Source organism: Corythoichthys intestinalis, chromosome 1, assembly GCF_030265065.1.
Source record: "Corythoichthys intestinalis isolate RoL2023-P3 chromosome 1, ASM3026506v1, whole genome shotgun sequence".
NCBI classification, from domain to species: domain Eukaryota; kingdom Metazoa; phylum Chordata; class Actinopteri; order Syngnathiformes; family Syngnathidae; genus Corythoichthys; species Corythoichthys intestinalis.
Genome location: NC_080395.1, coordinates 23,471,713 through 23,491,202, shown reverse-complemented (window position 1 = coordinate 23,491,202; position 19,490 = coordinate 23,471,713). Strand labels below are relative to the sequence as shown.

Here is a 19,490-nt window from a genome sequence, read left to right as displayed (position 1 = left end):
ACATATCACATTATTATGTCAAATGTATCACGTAAAAATAGAATATGGTACATTTTTTTAATAGCCTGGCAGCTTGCGTCATACGCTTTTTTTTTTTTTTTTAAATGACTCCTTGGCATCAACATGCCACCAGATGGTGCCAAAAGCAATACTTTTTTTGCATTGGCTTGAGCACAAAAACAGAACAGAGGAATGTTGTTAAAAAATCTTCCATCGGCAAAATGTGCCCAATTCGTGAATATGGAAGGCTCCACTGCAGTTCCTTGATTATGAGCCAATTTAGCATCCAAATTTACTTGGATGGGGACAACAGTTATTTTATTTGTGGCCTACAGACAAAAAAACTGCACGGTATTTTTAAAATCTTAATTAGTTTTTTTTTTTTTTTTTTTTTGCTTGCTCAGTATCACAGTGGTATTGCAGATAAACATTAATGTATTAAAACACTTTGGGATATGTCCAAAAGACATTTTTGAATTTTTTTTGTCCTAAAAAATAAAAATAAATAAATAAAAAGAGTGAGCTCTACACGCCTGACATACTGTAGTCTCAATGTCAGCTTCTTGCATCACACAGTTGACATGTAGGCTTCTAAATTTACTAACATGTCCTCAATAAGAGTTACCATGGGAACTCATAAGACTAGCGCATGTTTACTCTGATGGTTCATTTATTTTAATGCTGAACCTCATAGAGCAGCTTAACCCAGTATAGGGGACTCGTAAAAATATGTTATTAACACCATTTTATTTATTATTTATCAACTTTAGAGTTATTGGGTGCAATAACCAAAGTGTATTACAGATTTTATTTGTTTTAGTTTTTATTAACATGTAGTAATTTATAATTTTTTTTAATTCATAAAGATATATACAGTATGTATATATACAGTGGGGCAAATAAGTATTTAGTCAACCACCAATTGTGCAAGTTCTCCTACTTGAAAAGATTAGAGAGGCCTGTAATTGTCAACATGGGTAAACCTCAACCATGAGAGACAGAATGTGGGGGGAAAAAAACAGAAAATCACATTGTTTAATTATTAAAGAATGTATTTCCAAATTAGAGTGGAAAATAAGTATTTGGTCACCTACAAACAAGCAACATTTCTGGCTATCAAAGAGGTCTAACTTCTTCTAACGAGGTCTAACAAGGCTCCACTCGTTACCTGTATTAATGGCACCTGTTTTAACTCACTATCGGTATAAAAGACACCTGTCCACAACCTCAGTCAGTCACACTCCAAACTCCACTATGGCCAAGACCAAAGAGCTGTCGAAGGACACCAGAGACAAAATTGTAGACCTGCACCAGGCTTAGAGAACTGAATCTGCAATAGGTAAAACGCTTGGTATAAAGAAATCAACTGTGGGAGCAATTATTAGAAAATGGAAGACATTACAAGACCACTGATAATCTCCCACGATCTGGGGCTCCATGCAAGATCTCACCCCGTTGCGTCAAAATGATAACAAGAACGGTGAGCAAAAATCCCAGAACCACATGGGGGGACCTAGTGAATGACCTACAGAGAGCTGGGACCACAGTAACAAAGGCTACTATCAGTAACACAATGTGCCGCCAGGGACTCAAATACTGCACTGCCAGACGTTTCCTCCTGCTGAAGAAAGTACACGTCCAGACCCGTCTGCGGTTAGCTAAAGAGCATTTGGATGATCTAGAACAGGAGGTGCTAACAGGAGAATGTGTTATGGTCAGATGAAACCAAAATAGAACTTTTTGGTAGAAACATAGGTTCTCGTGTTTGAAGGAGAAAGAATACTGAATTGCAGCCGAAGAACACCATACCCACTGTGAAGCATGGGGATGGAAACATCATGCTTTGGGGCTGTTTTTCTGCAAAGGGACCAGGATGACTGATCTGTGTAAAGGAAAGAATGAATGGGGCCATGTATTGAGAGAATTTGAGAGAAAATCTCCTTCCATCAGCAACGGCATTGAAGATGAGACGTGGCTGGGTCTATCAGCATGGCAATAATCCCAAACACGCAGCCAGGGCAACAAAGGAGTGGCTTCGTAAGAAGCATTTCAAGGTCCTGGAGTGGCCTAGCCAGTCTCCAGATCTCAACCCATAGAAAATCTGTGGAGGGAGTTGAAAGTCGGTATATCCCAACGGCAGCCCCAAAACATCACTGCTCTAGAGGAGATCTGCATGGAGGAATGGGCCAAAATACCAGCAACAGTGTGTGAAAAGCTTGTGAAGAGTTACAGAAAATGTTTGGCCTCCGTTATTGCCAACAAAGGTGGATGAACTTTTGGTATTGACCAAATAATTATTTTCCACCATTATTTGCAAATAAATTCTTTAAAAATCAAACAATGTGTTTTCTATTCAATTCAATTCAATTTTATTTGTATAGCCCTGGATCACAACAACGTTGTCTCAAAGGGCTTTGCAGAGGCAATGTTTTCTGGTTTTTTTCCCCACATTCTGTCTCACATGGTTGAGGTTTACCCATGTTGACAATTCCAGGCCTCTCTAATATTTTCAAGTGGGAGAACTTGCACATTTAGCGGTTGACGAAATACTTATTTGCCCCACTGTATATAAAACAGATTAATGATGTGGTCTAGTCACACTTGTAGTATAGCAAAATACCCCAAAATAATTATTAAACAAAATAATAGCTTATAAATGAGACCTGACATCCATACATGTGGAAATGACATTGTTTAGGCCACAATTGTTAATATTGTTGCCACACGACCCCAAATTTGATGTCCACATGAGGCTGATTTTCTGAATTCCCCAAAATAGTAACTTGCCCTATAGAGGGTTAAGTGTTTCTTAAGTCTTAAATTCAGAAGTTCACAACATTTGTAAAGTTCACCCTCATCTTCCGCCTCTTTGCTTTGACAGGTGGTCGCTTACCATTTCTGTCAGGCTGACAACACATACACCTGCCTGGTTCCAGAATTTGTTCACAGTCTGGCCGCCCTAATGGCCAGATCACCTCAGCTCAGCCCGTACAGGGAGCTGCTGATTCAGGAACCTCACCTCCAGAATACGCTCAGCTTGCGCTCCTGCGTCCAAGACCCCATAGCTGCCTTCCGAAAGGGGGTCTTGGAGCCCATGGCCAATCTGCGCAAGGGTAAAAGTCAACCCACACACGCTTCATGATACTCAACCATTGGGTGATAGGTTGAAGTCATTGATTTTAGTCCCGTGAAAGCGTGAATGCAAGCTAGCTCGTTTGCATAAGGAAGGAACACGTTATTCAGCGTCCCTGCGGACTTCAAGGTCACGCAATACTCAGTGAGGCAGAGGCGGTGGAATACCCAAAGGAATGCTCAAGCCGTATTAGCCAGCTCAGTTACTTATGATACAGCGAGTCAAGCTAGATTGATGTGTTTATTATGGCTGGACCCTACAGAGTTGAAACAGGAGTGTTATGTCTCTCCCATCTCTATTTAGCAGGTTAGGTAGGAAATGAAGGGCTCTTGAGAGCATAGGAGACCTCACCCGCTTGTATGCTTGCATTGACAGCTTCCATTATACAAAGCAAGATGGATTTCCTATTTGGTGATAATAAACAACAATGCCATCCAGACCTTTTTGCTGGATGTTAATCAATAGCAGAATTTTTGCAAGATATTATTGTTGGAAAAGGCACTCATTGAACTCATTGCTTGGTAACAGAATGCGTCTTTTGATCAGTTTTCCACTGTGTGTGTTCAGAGCGAAGGCTGCCTGAAGAAGACTACATCATCTTGGTTGACAGCCTCAACGAGGCCGAATTCCATAAACCGGACTACGGGGACACCATTGCCACCTTTATCACAAAAATTGTCTCCAAATTCCCCATTTGGCTCAAGCTGGTAGTCACAGTGAGGACAGGCCTCCTTGTGAGTGGGTTAAAATTCATGTGCACGTTTCACAGTCCCGATGCTTCAATGTTTGACATACAGTATTATACGCCTTTGCTCAATCCGGTCGCTAATCCCAGCAAACAGTGGCCGCGTCTGTCAAAAACCAAAGCACCCAAACTCCAAATGCTGTATGGATTAAAGCGTGAATGGATGTCAATGCTATGGAGAGTCACTTGCAAGTCTTCTCAAGCAACCAGTTGGTTATATAATTGAATTAGTGATTCGGAAGGCTCTACAACTTTTTTTCTCCGAGGGCTGCTTTCAGAAAAATCGAAACTGGGTGTTAAAATGTTGGGTTTTGAAAATCTATTCGTTTTTAAAAATTATCTCTTTAGCTGCGATAGACATCCAATCATTGCTGGCAGCAATCGCTGTCATTGGCAGTACCCCATGATCACTCAATGCCAGCCTTCCCATTTCAAATAATTTTAACGTCTATTACTGACAATGGCGGTGACTGACTTAAGGGCGAAAAACAAGTAAACTAGAGGTACAAGAATATTGCAAATATATACCGTGATCGCTCGCTACTTCATGCTTATGTTTCTTTGGCTTCAGTGCATCTTGAGTTTTTAAAAAGTATTTTTAGGGGAAGATTGACTCAGGTTGACTCAGAAGACTCAGGTTGACTTGGCTGTGAAATCACGCAAGCCGATTGGTCAAGATGAATTTCCCAGAATCCCTTCTTGTGTCATGCTGCTAGTGTACAGTGTAACGATATATATTTTTTATTACACTTCATTTACATCTATGTACAATTACACATATGTATTTTATTTATATTTTATTTGCATCTTATGCATTCTTTTTCTTTTCTTTTCTTTTTTTTTTTTTTTTTTAAAGCAATTTAGCGTTGAATGTTTTTTTTTTTTTGATATTATGTACACATATACATTAGTCTTTGATCCTGCCTTGTGGAAATTTGGTATTTGAATAGGGTTGCTGTCTCCATTAACAGAAAGACGTCAGGGTTCACTGTGTATATATTATACTGATATATATATATATATATATATATATGTAGACACAGTATATATTTATACAGTGGGGCAAATAAGTATTTAGTCAACCACTAATTGTGCAAGTTCTCCCACTTGAAAATATTACAGAGGCCTGTAATTGTCAACATGGGTAAACCTCAACCACGAGAGACAGAATGTGGAAAAAAAAACAGAAAATCACATTGTTTGATTTTTAAATAATTTATTTGCAAAAAATAAGTATTTGGTCAATACCAAAAGTTCATCTCAATACTTTGTTATGTACCCTTTGTTGGCAATAACAGAGGCCAAACGTTTTTTGTAACTCTTCACAAGCTTTTCACACACTTGCCACGTTTACATGGAGCCAAATATTCCAATTACAATCGGAATATTTGTTCAAACCGAATAAATGTGTTCCATATAAACACCTCATTCGGAATGAACAGGCCCAAACCGAATGGAATTTCATTCCGATTCACAAGGGTGGAATATTCCTTTTCCCAAACCGATTAGAAGTAAAATTATATCATGTAAACAGGGAAGCGGAATGGTGTCTGGTTGCGTTCTTTCTGCGCATGCTCCGTACTGACGTGGTGACGTCACTTGGTGACGTAAGTAACATCACTTGCAACATGGCTTCCAAGCACATGCACAGCGCACCCACACAACTTTTTAAATGAACGGCGTATCATTCTGAAGTTTTGTTTCCACTCGAAAAGTTAAAACAGCAGCCGATCTGACGATCGATCTCCATGTTTTGCAACGTGACGCTTTGTTTTGATTAATCTGCGCATGTCAGACGGCAGTTGTCAAACGTCCTTTCGGAATAAAGGCAGTCAAATGTAAACGCTGGATCGGAATAGATGAAGTGACATGTAAACAGCTGATGTGAAATTTCCATTCGGAATGATTTGAATCGGTATGAATAAAAGTCAGCATGTAAACGTGGCTAGTGTTGCTGGTATTTTGGCGCATTGCTCCATGCAGATCTCCTCGAGAGCAGTGATGTTTTGGGGCTGTCGTTGGGCAACACGGACTTTCAACTCCCTCCACAGATTTTCTATGGGGTTGAGATCTGGAGACTGGCTAGGCCACTCTAGGACCTTATAATGCTTCTTATGAAACCACTCCTTTGTTGCCCTGGCTGTGTGTTTGGGATCATTTTCATGGTGAAAGACCCAGCCACGTCTAATCTTCAATGCCCTTGCTGATGGAAGGAGATTTTCACCCAAAATCTCTCGATACATGGCCCCATTAATTCTTTCCTTGGTCCCTTTGCAGAAAAACAGCCCCAAAGCATGATATTTCCACCCCCATGCTTCACAGTGGGTATGGTGCAATTCAGTATTCTTTTTCCTCCAAACACGAGAACCTGTGTTTCTACCAAAAAGTTCGATTTTGGTTTCATCTGACCATAACAAATTCTCCCAGTCCTCTTCTGGATCATCCAAATGCTCTCTAGCGAACCGCAGACGGGCCTGGACGTGTACTTTCTTCAGCAGGGGGACACGTCTGGCAGTGCAGGATTTAAGTCCCTGGCGGCGCATTGTGTTACTGATAGTAGCCTTTGTTACTGTGGTCCCAGCTCTCTGTAGGTCATTCACTAGGTCCCCCCGTGTGGTTCTGGGATTTTTGCTCCCCGTTCTTGTTATTATTTTGACGCCACAGGGTGAGGAGGGAGTTGAGAGTCCGTGTTGCCCAACGACAGCCCCAAAACATCACTGCTCTAGAGGAGATCTGCATGGAGGAATGGGCCAAAATACCAGCAACAGTGTGTGAAAAGCTTGTGAAGAGTTACAGAAAACGTTTGGCCTCCGTTATTGCCAACAAAGGGTACATAACAAAGTATTGAGATGAACTTTTGGTATTGACCACATACTTATTTTCCAACATGATTTGCAAATAAATTCTTTAAAAATCACACAATGTAATTTTATGCTTTTTTTTTTCCACATTCTGTCTCTAATGGTTGAGGTTTACCCATGTTGACAATTACAGGCCTCGCTAATATTTTCAAGTGGGAAAACTTGCACAATTTGTGGTTGAGTAAATACTGATTTGCCCCACTGTACATATATATATATTTACACCGCTGAAACAAAATTTGTAGGAGGAAAGGTCCAGTGACAGCATGAACATCACAACCAAAATAGCTTAATCTATCAAATTAAAAAAAAAAGTTGATTCTTGTAAAACAAAATACCGAAATACTTAACAGTAACTGATTTCTGTACTACTATATATTCGTTGCATTATCCCGCCCCAAATATGTGGAAGTTGTCTTTCAGTGGAACTTCATGAATGCTTGTGATGAGTCCAAGCTGGTTGTCAGGCGTTTGAGGAGGGCAAGAGAGGAGACAAAAATGTGTGCATCTGTGAGCAGAAGCCTGTGAGGCACGCTGCTGCTGCTGCTTGAGTCATTGTCACACTATTTACTGTACTGTATCCCATGGCTCTGTGTGACTCACAGACATCTGAGCAATAGCTACTGATTTAAGTGCTCTTCATTAATGCACAAAGGAACCGGCCTTGAATTCTTTAAATGTAGAGTCCCAGTGAAGCACTTGTGTCAATGAGAAGATAATAACAACGAGAACATGTAAAACTGTTTAATGCGAGACTATGCTTTAAATCAGTCAGGAAAACGACGATTTTCTGTTTTCAGGAAATAACCACCCTGCTCCCGTTTTCTGGCATCTCGCTGGACATCCTCCCCGACAGTAGCGACTTGGGCGCCGACCTGAGCGACTACATCCATCACCGAGTGAGTGGCAGCGCCCGCATAGCCGCCAACGTCACCACCGCCACGGGGTCGGCACCCGACCCGCTGCTTCTCAGCAAGTTCAGTAGTCACCTGACTACGCGGAGCAACGGTTCCATCCTCTACCTTCAGCTGACACTGGATCTTTTCCACAAAGAGCACCTAGCACTGAAAGGGGGGAACTACCTGGTCGTACCTGTGTCCCTGTCTGAGGTCAGCCGCTGGATAATTCTCAGTGTGTATGCTACCAGAAAAAGGATGTGCCAATTTGCACTTCGTTTAACGGAGAGGTTTATTTTGCTTTCAATTACATCTTTTGGTTGGTGTGACAGTTTTTTGTTTTGTTTTTTTTCTTTTGGAATGGTGTTATATTACTTGTAAGAAAGGTTTCTGGACATGTAAAAGAGTGTGCGTGTTTGTGAGATTCATTTTGCCGTCTGAGAGTTTTGTAATGCGAGGGCATTTGTGTGAGTGCGTGATATTTATTGTTTTATTGCAGTATATGCTGTGCAGTGCAGTAAATGCTGCTCACAAAAATTAATGGAACACTTTGTTCCTTTAATTTATGTGAGCAGTATATTTTTTCAAGTTAGAATGTGCTATAATAATTTCCCTTTCACAGATTTTAAAAAATTGTAATTAGGGCTGTCAAAATTATCGCGTTAACGGGCATTAATTTTTTAAATGAATCACGTTAAAATATTTGACGCATTTAACGCACATGCCCCGCTCAAACAGATTAAAATGACAGCAAAGTGTCATTTCCACTTGTTACTTGTGTTTTTTGGTGTTTTGCCGCCCTCTGCTGGCGCTTGGGTGCAACTGATTTTATGGGTTTCAGCACCATAATTATTATTGACATCAACAGTGGCGAGCTACTAGTTTATTTTTTGACTGAAAATTTTACGAACTTTATTAAAACGAAAACATTAAGAGGGGTTTTAATATAAAATTTCTATAACTTGTACTAACATTTATCTTTTAAGAACTACAAGTCTTTCTATCCATGGATCGCTTTAACAGAATGTTAATAATGTTAATGCCATCTTGTTGATTTATTGTTATAATAAACACATACAGTACTTATGTACAGTATGTTGAATGTATACATCCGTCTTGTGTCTTATCTTTCCATTCCGACAATAATTTACATAAAATGATGGCATATTTTATAGATGGTTTGCATTGCAATTAATTACGATTAATTTTTAAGCTGTGATCAACTCGATTAAAAATTTTAATCGTTTGACAGCCCTAATTTAAATGTAATTAACTCATTCTCTGCCATTGATGGTGATAGACGTTCAACTGAACTAATGACAAACTGATTTAAATTCACAGCAGACAGATGAAAAGAGCCACATGCTCTGGAGCTGCAACTTATAGATATCTATCAATGTCAGTGACACTAAAAGAGTTAACTGGATTTGTTTTAGTCTTGCAAGATGTCATGAAAGTGTTTTTTCAGCATGCTCTTACTTTTGTTTGGGAAAAGAATAAGGAAAATACAGGAGCATTCCACAATGTTTTAGAAAAATTGCATTAGTGGAATTAAAGAACACATTTGTTTATCGAGTGTTGAGACACACGCACATACACACACACACACACAAAAAAAAAAAAACAAGTGCAGCACTCACAGCAGGGGCTGCCATTGTTCCAAAATGTTGCTCACGAAATAGAACACAAACACCAAGTTGACAAATCCCTGATCAAGGATGAAAGATGTAGAAAGGGCAACGGAAATAGCTTGCGGCCAATGAATGACGCTTTTTGATGTTGCGTACTCAACAGTAAGAAAAAGGGTAGCAGATGAGCAATGCCTGAAAACACTTTCGGACTACTTTGCATTAGCCAATTATTGGCTGCCGATACCAATTTCAATACACAGCTGTGTGGTACAACCCCTGGCAAAAATGATTGAATAACCATTCTTCGAGGATGTTCATGCAGTCGTTTAATTTTGTAGAGAAAAAAACTTTCTGGCTTTTAAAGGAACCTCAGACTTAAAGACTTGTAGGCTCTAATAAGCCACAATTGTTCTCTTTTTACTAAAATATGTTATTAGAAACACATAAAATATTGCCATTGACTTAAAAATCTATAATATTTAGAAATTGTTTTGACCTACGAAGGGCGCCATGTTTGAAGCGCGCAATGGACGCTCGGAGTGATGACGTAGATTGTCACTTGCCACGTTTACATGGAGCCAAATATTCCGATTACAATCGGAATATTTGTTCAAACCGAATAAATGTGTTCCATATAAACACCTCATTCGGAATGAACAGGCCCAAACCGAATGGAATTTCATTCCGATTCACAGGGGTGGAATATTCCTTTTCCCAAACTGATTAGAAGTAAAATTATATAATGTAAACAGGGAAGCGGAATGGTGTCTGGTTGTGTTCTTTCTGCACATGCTCCGTACTGACGTGGTGACGTAAGTAACGTCACTTGCAACATGGCTTCCAAGCACAGCGCACCTAATTGGAGTCCGGCGGAAAGATTGTATTTAATTCAAACTTTAAAAGAATTGAATATAATTGCTCGCTTAGACGGGCGTAAAACGAGGAACAGTGAACTATTTAAAAAAGTTCACGAGAGGTTACACGAAGCCGGAATAGACCGGAGCGTTGACCAGATTAGAAACCGGTGGAAAACCGGCTACTACAAGGCAAAAGAGCAAAACAGCAGAAGCGGATACGACCCCACAAACACAACAAGTGGGTTAAAGTTAAAACAGCAGCACTCCGACGATCGATCTCCATGTTTTGCAACGTGACGCTTTGTTTTGATTAATCTGCGCATGTCAGACGGCAGTTGTCAAACGTCCTTTCGGAATAAAGGCAGTCACATGTAAACGCTGGATCGGAATAGATGAAGTGACATGTAAACAGCTGATCTGAAATTTCCATTCGGAATGATTTGAATCGGTATGAATAAAAGTCAGCATGTAAACGTGGCTACTGTCACTCGACGAATACCGTATTGGCCCGAATATAAGACGGTGTTTTTTGCATTGAAATAAGACTGAAAAGTGGGGGCCGGTCTAGATGTTGTACCTATTCACGACGCTAGATAGCGCCAGATATATAATTGAAGCAATGTTCTGTCATGACAGATCTCAGCTACTCAAGTTTAACCAGTTTGCATTATTTTATTGCAATGTTTTTCCTTATTCAGATTTGTTTCAAGACTGCAGTTACAGTTAGACTTCACTTTGATGGTTAATGTAGTTATTGCAATTCTGTTGTTTTATCACAATAGATTGGTTTATTTACATTTCAAAAACCAGAAGCCATTCATTTACGAATGTGATTGCACTTTAGTTTACATACTTAAATGTTCAGATATTAAGATTTAAATGAGGCAAAAATGCTTTTTCTCTCAAATACATTGTTATAATAATTTGTTTCAGATGTACTGTAATTATTTTCTGTATAAAAATTTGGTGTTCAAAAAGTCTTTTTTCAAACTTGAGTCTTGAAAAAGAGGGGGTCGTCTTATAATCAGGGCCGTCTTATATTCGGGCCAATACGGTACTACTGGGTTACTGCAATTCCTTCTACGCGGCGAGACGTCCAAACAAATGTGCTCATCAGTTAAAAGCAGTGAGTACTTAATATTTTTGTTTTTACTGAGTCTTTTATTACCTTTTCATTGCCTCAAAATTATTTTTGCACGTCTTTCCCTCTCATACGCTTAAGCATTGCTTTGTGGTAGCTTTAAGGCAGATTGTTGATCTGTTGAACACATTAGTCACGTAGCATATTGAAACCACCATTATTTTATCGTACTACATTTAAGTATTTTCTTAAGGCATCTATAGTATGGTCTGTCCTTATGCAGTAAAAAAGCTGAAAGCGCACAGTAGTACTTTGGGTGTCAAATTTAGCTCTTGTAAGACGTTTCGCCGGTGTAGAACATTTTGGCAGAACACTTCTTTTTTTTTTTTTTTTTTTTGCTACTCTCGTCTCGACTCATGGCGTCTTTCCTGTTCATTTTGCTTTTGCTGCCCGTTTTGTGAAAAATCGACAATGCTGTCATGCTCATTAATGTTCCTCTCGGGTTCAAATTGAAAGGGTTATTTTTAGGGCTGTCAAAATTATCGCGTTAACAGGCGGTAATTAATTTTTTAAATTAATCACGTTAAAATATTTGACACAATTAACGCACATGCCCCGCTCAAACAGATTAAAATGACAGCACAGTGTCATGACCACTTGTTACTTGTGTTTTATGTCTCTCTCTGCTGGCGCTTTGGTGCGACTGATTCTATGGGTTTAAGCACCATGAGAATTGTGTAATTATTGACATCAACAATGGCGAGCTACTAGTTTATTTTTTCTGATTGAAAATTTTACAAATTTTATTAAAACGAAAACATTAAGAGGGGTTTTAATATAAAATTTCTATAACTTGTACTAACATTTATCTTTTAAGAACAAAGTCTTTCTATCCATGGATCGCTTTAACAGAACGTTAATGCCATCTTGTTGATTTATTGTTATAATAAACAAATACAGTACTTATGTACAGTATGTTGAATGTACGTATATATCCATCTTGTATCTTTCCATTTCAACAATAATTTACAGAAAAATATGGCATATTTCATAGATGGTTTGAATTGCGATTAATTACGATTAATTAATTTTTAAGCTGTGATTAACTCGATTAAAAATTTCAATCGTTTGACAGCCCTAGTTATTTTAAAAACTGTATAAAAACGAAAACATCTAGAGGGGTTTTAATAACAAATTATTTTAACTAATAATAACGTTTATCTTTTAAGAACTACAAGTCTTTCAATCCGTGGATCCCTTTATGAGACACCAACCTAGAAAAAAAAAAGATGTGTTAGTCGGTAACAGTTAATTTTTTTTAAGTCCAAGTGCTTCATATGCTTACCGTGCTCATCTATTTGTATTTTGTACTTTTATAGTTGTATTTAAACCTGTGAACCTGCGTTAGGTGTACCTACTGATGTCCCGCGTGAGCTTCCCAGACAAAGACGTCTTTGAGCGAGTGCATCCGGTGCTAAATGTGGCCCTGGCATCGTTGCACCCACTGACGGATGAGCAAATGTTCCGCACGCTCAATGCGGGCAGTGTGAGAGGGGAGATGGAGTGGAAGGACTTTCAGCAGAGATTAGACAGCCTGGCTGGATTCATGGTGAGGCTCAGAGCAGTTTTTTAGCAATATTGCATTTTGGGGGCATCGATTTCTGTCAACAATCATTCATAAGCCTACTATAATCTTGCAGGTGAAGCGCAGAGATGGCACACGCATGCTGTGCCATCCCACCTTCAGGGAGTGGCTGGTTTGGAGGGCAGATGGCGAGAGTACAGACTTTCTCTGTGACCCGAGGTAGGACTGACTACAAAAACTGTGAACCTATGTTAAAGCGAATCTTGTATCCTGATGACATTTTTTGAAGAAACTCCACGTCATGTGTACAGGAGCGGCCATGCTCTCCTGGCGTTCATGTTCTCCAGACAGGAGGGCAAGCTGAACCGTCAGCAGACCATGGAACTAGGACACCACATCCTCAAGGCTCACATATTTAAGGTGAACAAGTCTGTGAACTCCATTTGTTTCGAAACTCTTCAGAAAGGTCTAAAAAAGAATATAGATTTGAGAGAGAGTAGAAATCTTGAATTCTTTTGTGTTCATGTGTATCTTGACAGGGTTTGAGTAAGAAAACCGGGGTGTCCTCCACTGTCCTGCAGGCCTTGTGGGTGAACTGTAGCACAGACAGCCTCTCTGCTGCACTTGCATCACTACGGAACCTGTACACGCCTAACATCAAGGTGATATTTGATAAGCGTATGCCTGCAAAATTCTGGGAATAAAGCAGGAATTTACAAACGGTAGATGTTTTCAAAGCAGAGTTTGTCACGTTGGCAGCCATTTAATACTTTATAGGGCAAGTGTTATTTTGTCCATATACAGTGGGGAGAACAAGTATTTGATACACTGCCATGTGTATCAAATACTTGTTCTCCCCACTGTATGTGGACATCTTATTTAAGGTCATGTAGGTCACAATATGAAAAGTTGGTGTGGCCTACATGACCCAAAATTTCATGTCCATGTATGTGGGTGCCATATATAAATTAAAATTACACCAAAAGAAAGAAAGAAAAAAAATATATAATTATTGTATTTTTTTAATAAAATATTGTTTTTAGATATTTTTTGATAATATAAATTAATAAAACCTTAATAAACACAAAATTAATAAAATGAATGAAAATGAAAAGAAGAAATAAACGCTTGTTATGCCCCCACCCCCCCACCCTCAAAAAAAGACTACCTTATTTTTGGGGAAATTTAACAGAACTCACTGCCAGCCATTGATAACGATGGACATACAAATTAAATTTAATTAAACTGGGAGGAATGGCAGTTTAGTTTTTTAAATATTTTAGAATATATATTTTCTGAAATAAAGAAAATAAGTTAAAAAAATATCACATTTACTTTTTTCCTTATTTTTTACATAAATTAATAAAAAACAAAAATAAAAAAAAATATAAAATGTTTTTAAGAGGAAACCCCCCCCCCTTTTTTTAACTTAAAAATGTAAAAAAAAAAAAAAAAAAAAAAAAAAAAAAAACACAAAAAAAAAAACCCTTTAAAACAATTAAATGGGAAACGCTGTTTATGGCAGCCAATGAGTTCAACGAGTGCCCTATGCAGGATTAAGATTACAGTAGTTTGATTCTGGGTCCTGAATATAAATGAGTTACAGAACTGTAATGTCAATATTGCATATATGAAAATCTTGAAGACACACTTTGTATACTTTAGCGAGCAACAAATGATGCGGTGAGCTTGCCAAAGCGCCTTGACATTGAGACCCATTGTACTTCATCCCATTAATCTCAGTTAGGACAGAAGACATTGCAACGTGAGCCAAAACTCAATAAAGCACAAGCCTGAGATATAATAATCTGTCACCCCTCTGAAGATAGGTCAATAAAATGAGAACATGACGACCTTCACAAAGGAACACTTATGTTGCATCTGGTAAGAATTCAGAGCACAAAAATGAATGTTATAATTTCTATCACATGTAGGTCAGCCGTCTGTTGATGTTGGGTGGTGCTAATGTTAACTGGTGTACAGAAGTGGTGGGCCACGCCCCCATCCTGGGTGTCCACGCCCACCTGGGACATGTGGAGATGGTGGGCCTGCTCATAGAAATGGGCGCGGCCGTGGACATGAGCACCGACAGTGGCATGACGCCTCTGTGCTTGGCGGCTGCCGCTGGACACGCGGGTGTCATAAACCTGCTCTGCAAAAAAGGGGCCGAGGTATCTCTTGCTTTTATCCATGGCTGTGTTCCACCCGCCCCCCAATATCCTTGATATCAAGCCTGCCCTCTTGCGGCATCTATTCTGGGAGACGGATGACAACAGCAAGGCTGATCTAGGCCAGAGTGTTGGAAGCCATGGCATAAATCCCGCTGTGTTTTCTTCCATTTGCCAGGTGGGCCAAACTGATAAGAATGGCCAATGTGCACTGGTTCACGGTGCACTCAAGGGCCACACAGAGATCGTCAACATCTTGCTGGGCCAGGATTGGGCCCCCGAAGCCCCAGCTGATGCACAGCAGCACCAGAGAACCAGTGGAAAAAAGCAGGCTGTACAGCAGGCGGTAACAGCCGCAGCCAGCGTAGGACACACAGAGGTACACAATGTACAAAGCTATTTCCATACATTTGTAGAAAAAAATGAATTATCTCATGCAGAAGAGAAGTGTCTGTCCTTACTTTTGTCATGGTTTTTTTCTCTGTGTGCAAAAATGAATGAATAAATAATTGATGTTTTTTTCTGCAGGTGGTAAAGAGCTTGCTGGACTTGGAAGATGAACATCTGGCAGTGCAGATGGACACTCACGACTCCCTCTGGGGAGAAACGGGTGCGTTTCTTCCGTCACTCACCTCCATTTAGCATTCTTTCTTCCTTCTGTGAGCTACTTTCTTTCATTTGATCTGCCTTACATACAATAAGAGGGATATATCAAAACTAGGGCTATGACTAGGGATATGCCCCCCGCCATGAACCAACGGGTAGCTTCCAAGATCCATTACAACAAGATTTTCCACTAGACTAGTGTCTATGTTTACTCACTGGCTGCCATTGACAGCGCTTGACGTCCAATTCATTTTGACTGGGACCGGGTGAATAAACATTTGTTCCCCATCGGCAATGAGTTACGACAGACACTTATTTGTTGACAGGAATATTGTAAAAATATAGTGTTTCTGTATTAAATTAAGTTTTTAGCAATTTTTTTCTGCCAATACAAAAAAAAAAATACATTTTTTTCTCTTCAATATTTGTATTCAAGAATATCGTATATTGATTTTCCTGATCCGCGTATCGGTAATTGTTATATCGCCATATTGTGAGATACCCGTTATCTTGAGCCTAGTATCAAAAATCGTATCGGGAGTTACCCAGAGATTCCCACCTCTACTCAAAATTAGAGATGCACGATAATATCGGTCACCGATAATTATTGGCCGATAATGGTAATTATGACGTCACACAGATAATGCAGATAAAACGAAATTCAACCGATAATGCAATCCGATAATTATATACTTGATTTAGCCTCCAAATGTGCGCAATCAACAGTTTTGTCAAATTCTGCTAGTTTTAAGGAGGTGTTTTTGCAGTGTAGTAATGTGATATGTGTTAGGAATGGCTTACTTTTAAAGGCATTTTTGTGCAACTTGGTTGTTTACTCTCTAAGTAATTGTTGCCAAAAGCTTACCATTACACAATGTCATTGCCATTGTTTAGGTGTTGGAATTTACTACTTGTTCACATTTGATGTGGAAAAAAATAGCACTAAATTACATTTTTGCACAGTAACATTTGATCTTTGTATACTTTAAAATTTTACATACATATTTTCATAGAATTATCGTCGTGACATTATCGGTTATCGGGTGGAAGGGGCAGGAAATTATCGGTTATCAATATCGGTTGAAAAATGTATTATCGTGCATCACTACTCAAAATCTTCCTGCACTTGATGTGATAGAAATTTGATCACATGTATGAATAAAATGACTTCTAACCAAAATTCAAAAGAAATAGATTAGTGCCTCCGCGACCCTCGTGAGGAAAAGCGGCATGGTAAGTGAATGAATAGATTAGTGCCATTAAATTATGTCCAAACACTCCTTTCCGGCAGCAACAAAAAAATTCACCCATGTGCCTTGACACTCAACTTTCCCAATTATTGGACTTGTTATAACAAATGCAGGCACAGCATACAGTAGGTTCATTTCCCGAGAGCTTTACAGAGGTCTGCATGTTCTGTGCTCCCAGCTCCATTAGGATGTAATTCTATTGCACTGTACTCTCCATTGTCACAGTAATGAGATAGAAAGCTTGTTTGCATGAATCACCCTCTCAAATGTTCACATTTGCATGGCCATTAATCTTTTTTGGCTTGAAAAATGTTGGCAGCGCTATTATAGACGCACACACTTTCAGTTTCAGCCAATTTGAAGTCACTTGCAGAGTCCTCAATGGTCAGAATCCTTCATATTCTCTGAACTTTATCATCCTGTCAGGGCACTGCGGTCTGTTGACTGCCTCTTAGTCGCTGACTCTCACACAAAATGAAAGACTAAAGATGATGTCATTTTGCTGCCATTTGTGCCCAGCGCAATTGTGAATCATACCCTCCCATTTGCGATAAGAGCTGACTCTTCTGTAAACATTTTTAGTTGGAATGGTTGCAACTGGTCTACAAATGTACCATGGGGGAGGTAAATATGCATGTTTATTCGAGACAACATATAAGGACTTGATAGAAATACCGGTCATCGATTTTCCTTGCAAGACAAATTATGATAAACCACGTCTCCCTTTAAGCTTCTACTTTTCCCACCATGACAAATTCCTCACCACCTTATCTCATTGCGGCATTCTCTCATTTCAGTGTTGAGTGCAGCAGCAGGCAGGGGAAGAATGGAGGTGTGTGCACTCCTTTTGGAGCGAGGGGCCGGATTTGAGGTGCCAAACCGCAGAGGAATGGTCCCCCTCCTCAGTGCCGCCAAACACGGACACACGCAGGTGACCACACTCCTGAGTTCATATGCATCGAGTGGAAAATGGATTTACATACCAAGAATTCTCACATTAGTCACTTGATTCTTATGAAAGACTATCAAACCATGACCATGGAAGCTTATCCAGGTGTACTAGAAGTAAATTCAACGTGAGCATTTTCCCTTTTCGTGTCAGGTGGCAGAACTGCTGCTGAAACACGGAGCAGAGGTCAGTGTGTGTGACAAGCAGGACCGGACAGCGCTCATATTGGCCGCCTCAGAGGGCCACGGCAGCACGGTGGAGATGCTTCTCTCTAAAGGTAACCAAAATTATAGCCAGGCGAACCTTGATTTACATGTAATCAAGCTCAAAGAATTTCCGCTTGTGAGTCTTTCTCTGACCCTTCCAGTCTCTCCATAAACACAATTTCTTTGTCTCATTAAACTAGGTGTCGGTGTATCGGCTATGGATCAGGAAGGTCTGACTGCAATTAGCTGGGCCTGCATGAGGGGCCACAGAGGTGTGCTGCAGCCTCTGGTGGATGCTGGTGCAGACCCAAACCAGGCAGACAGGCAGGGACGCACTCCTCTCGACCTTGCCGCCCTTAACGGAGATGCTGATACAGTGGGTGTTGCGCTGAACTTTTTCAAATGACTTCTTTTATACTAGGATAGTGTCTTCCTTACTAGTTGTGTAAAATAAGGAGGTTTGCAATAAATTACCAAAGTACAATTTGCATGGTTATGTTACTCTTTGTGGTTAGGTACACTTTCTGCTACAACATGGGGCGGTGCTCGAGAGGACGGACAGCAATGCGGGCAGGGCTGCAGAGCGAACGGCTGGCTGCCAGAATCCGGCCCTGGTGGCCTCGTTACTCAAGAAGGGCTCCAAGATGGGTACAAACACCAGATTTGCATTGCATTTTAGTGACCTTTCGGAAAACAACAGACTACAGATTGAAGCGGTCAGTTTTACATCATCTTGACTATCTCACTTTTCATCTTTCTCCTACTCCATCCTTTAAGCACAAGGCTACAGAACAGCACCACATGATCGATCAGGTAGGTAATGCAAGTCAGTGCAATCGGTAGAACCTTGAGAAATAATGAGACCTTCTATTAGGTCACGCTACATGGGCCATGGCTTCCACCAAACCAGACATCCTCCTCATCCTGCTGCATAAGCTCATGGAGGAAGGAAACCTGCTTTACAAGGTACAGATACCTTTCAGTTTTCCAAATATTTCTCTCTCTTATTTCCTGTGTGCTAAGCAGAAGGGACGTATGAAGGAGGCCGGCCAGCGTTACCAGTACGCGCTAAGAAAGCTGCCTCGGGAGGGCCAGGGGGAAGAACTAAAAGGGCTCAAAGACCTGCGGGTGTCTCTCTATCTCAATCTGTCCCGCTGTCGAAGGAAAACCAATGTGAGGCCTTTTCAGTATCTTCGGCACAATTCGCTGTTCTCTATCGAGATGAACTGCAAAATTCCCAACAGGTGTGATCCAACTCTACTGTTCTGAAATGTTTTTTTTAATGTGAAAATTCAGGACTTTGGCATCGCTGAGGACTTTGCAACAAAAGCTCTGGACCTAAAACCCAAGTCCTATGAGGCCTATTATGCAAGAGCACGGGCCAAAAGGAGTAGCAGGTACAATATATACTGTAGATTAAACCTGTGCAGCACATTTTGATTGATACTTGGATTGAATGGGGACAACAATATCATTGAAGGCCTGCTCTACAACTTCTTGCTGTAATTCCGCTGCTTCTCTA

At 40.1% G+C, this 19,490-nt stretch overlaps 1 protein-coding gene across 5 annotated transcripts in view; it reads left to right on the top strand.

The window, feature by feature from the left end:
* LOC130912493 (protein TANC1-like) overlaps nucleotides 1–19,490 on the top strand; it is a 79,589-nt gene that overhangs the window by 56,005 nt on the left and 4,094 nt on the right. For all 5 annotated transcript variants that reach the window (XM_057830630.1, XM_057830622.1, XM_057830638.1 and 2 more), the window contains 18 exons: nucleotides 2,882–3,113; nucleotides 3,701–3,867; nucleotides 7,540–7,848; nucleotides 12,613–12,813; nucleotides 12,905–13,008; nucleotides 13,101–13,209; nucleotides 13,329–13,451; nucleotides 14,724–14,960; nucleotides 15,136–15,336; nucleotides 15,486–15,567; nucleotides 17,611–17,744; nucleotides 17,916–18,039; nucleotides 18,169–18,344; nucleotides 18,484–18,616; nucleotides 18,746–18,781; nucleotides 18,843–18,934; nucleotides 18,995–19,141; nucleotides 19,265–19,365. In XM_057830630.1, the coding sequence (XP_057686613.1) occupies nucleotides 2,882–3,113; nucleotides 3,701–3,867; nucleotides 7,540–7,848; nucleotides 12,613–12,813; nucleotides 12,905–13,008; nucleotides 13,101–13,209; nucleotides 13,329–13,451; nucleotides 14,724–14,960; nucleotides 15,136–15,336; nucleotides 15,486–15,567; nucleotides 17,611–17,744; nucleotides 17,916–18,039; nucleotides 18,169–18,344; nucleotides 18,484–18,616; nucleotides 18,746–18,781; nucleotides 18,843–18,934; nucleotides 18,995–19,141; nucleotides 19,265–19,365 (2,708 nt within the window). The remainder of the gene's footprint in view (nucleotides 1–2,881; nucleotides 3,114–3,700; nucleotides 3,868–7,539; nucleotides 7,849–12,612; nucleotides 12,814–12,904; nucleotides 13,009–13,100; nucleotides 13,210–13,328; nucleotides 13,452–14,723; nucleotides 14,961–15,135; nucleotides 15,337–15,485; nucleotides 15,568–17,610; nucleotides 17,745–17,915; nucleotides 18,040–18,168; nucleotides 18,345–18,483; nucleotides 18,617–18,745; nucleotides 18,782–18,842; nucleotides 18,935–18,994; nucleotides 19,142–19,264; nucleotides 19,366–19,490) is intronic.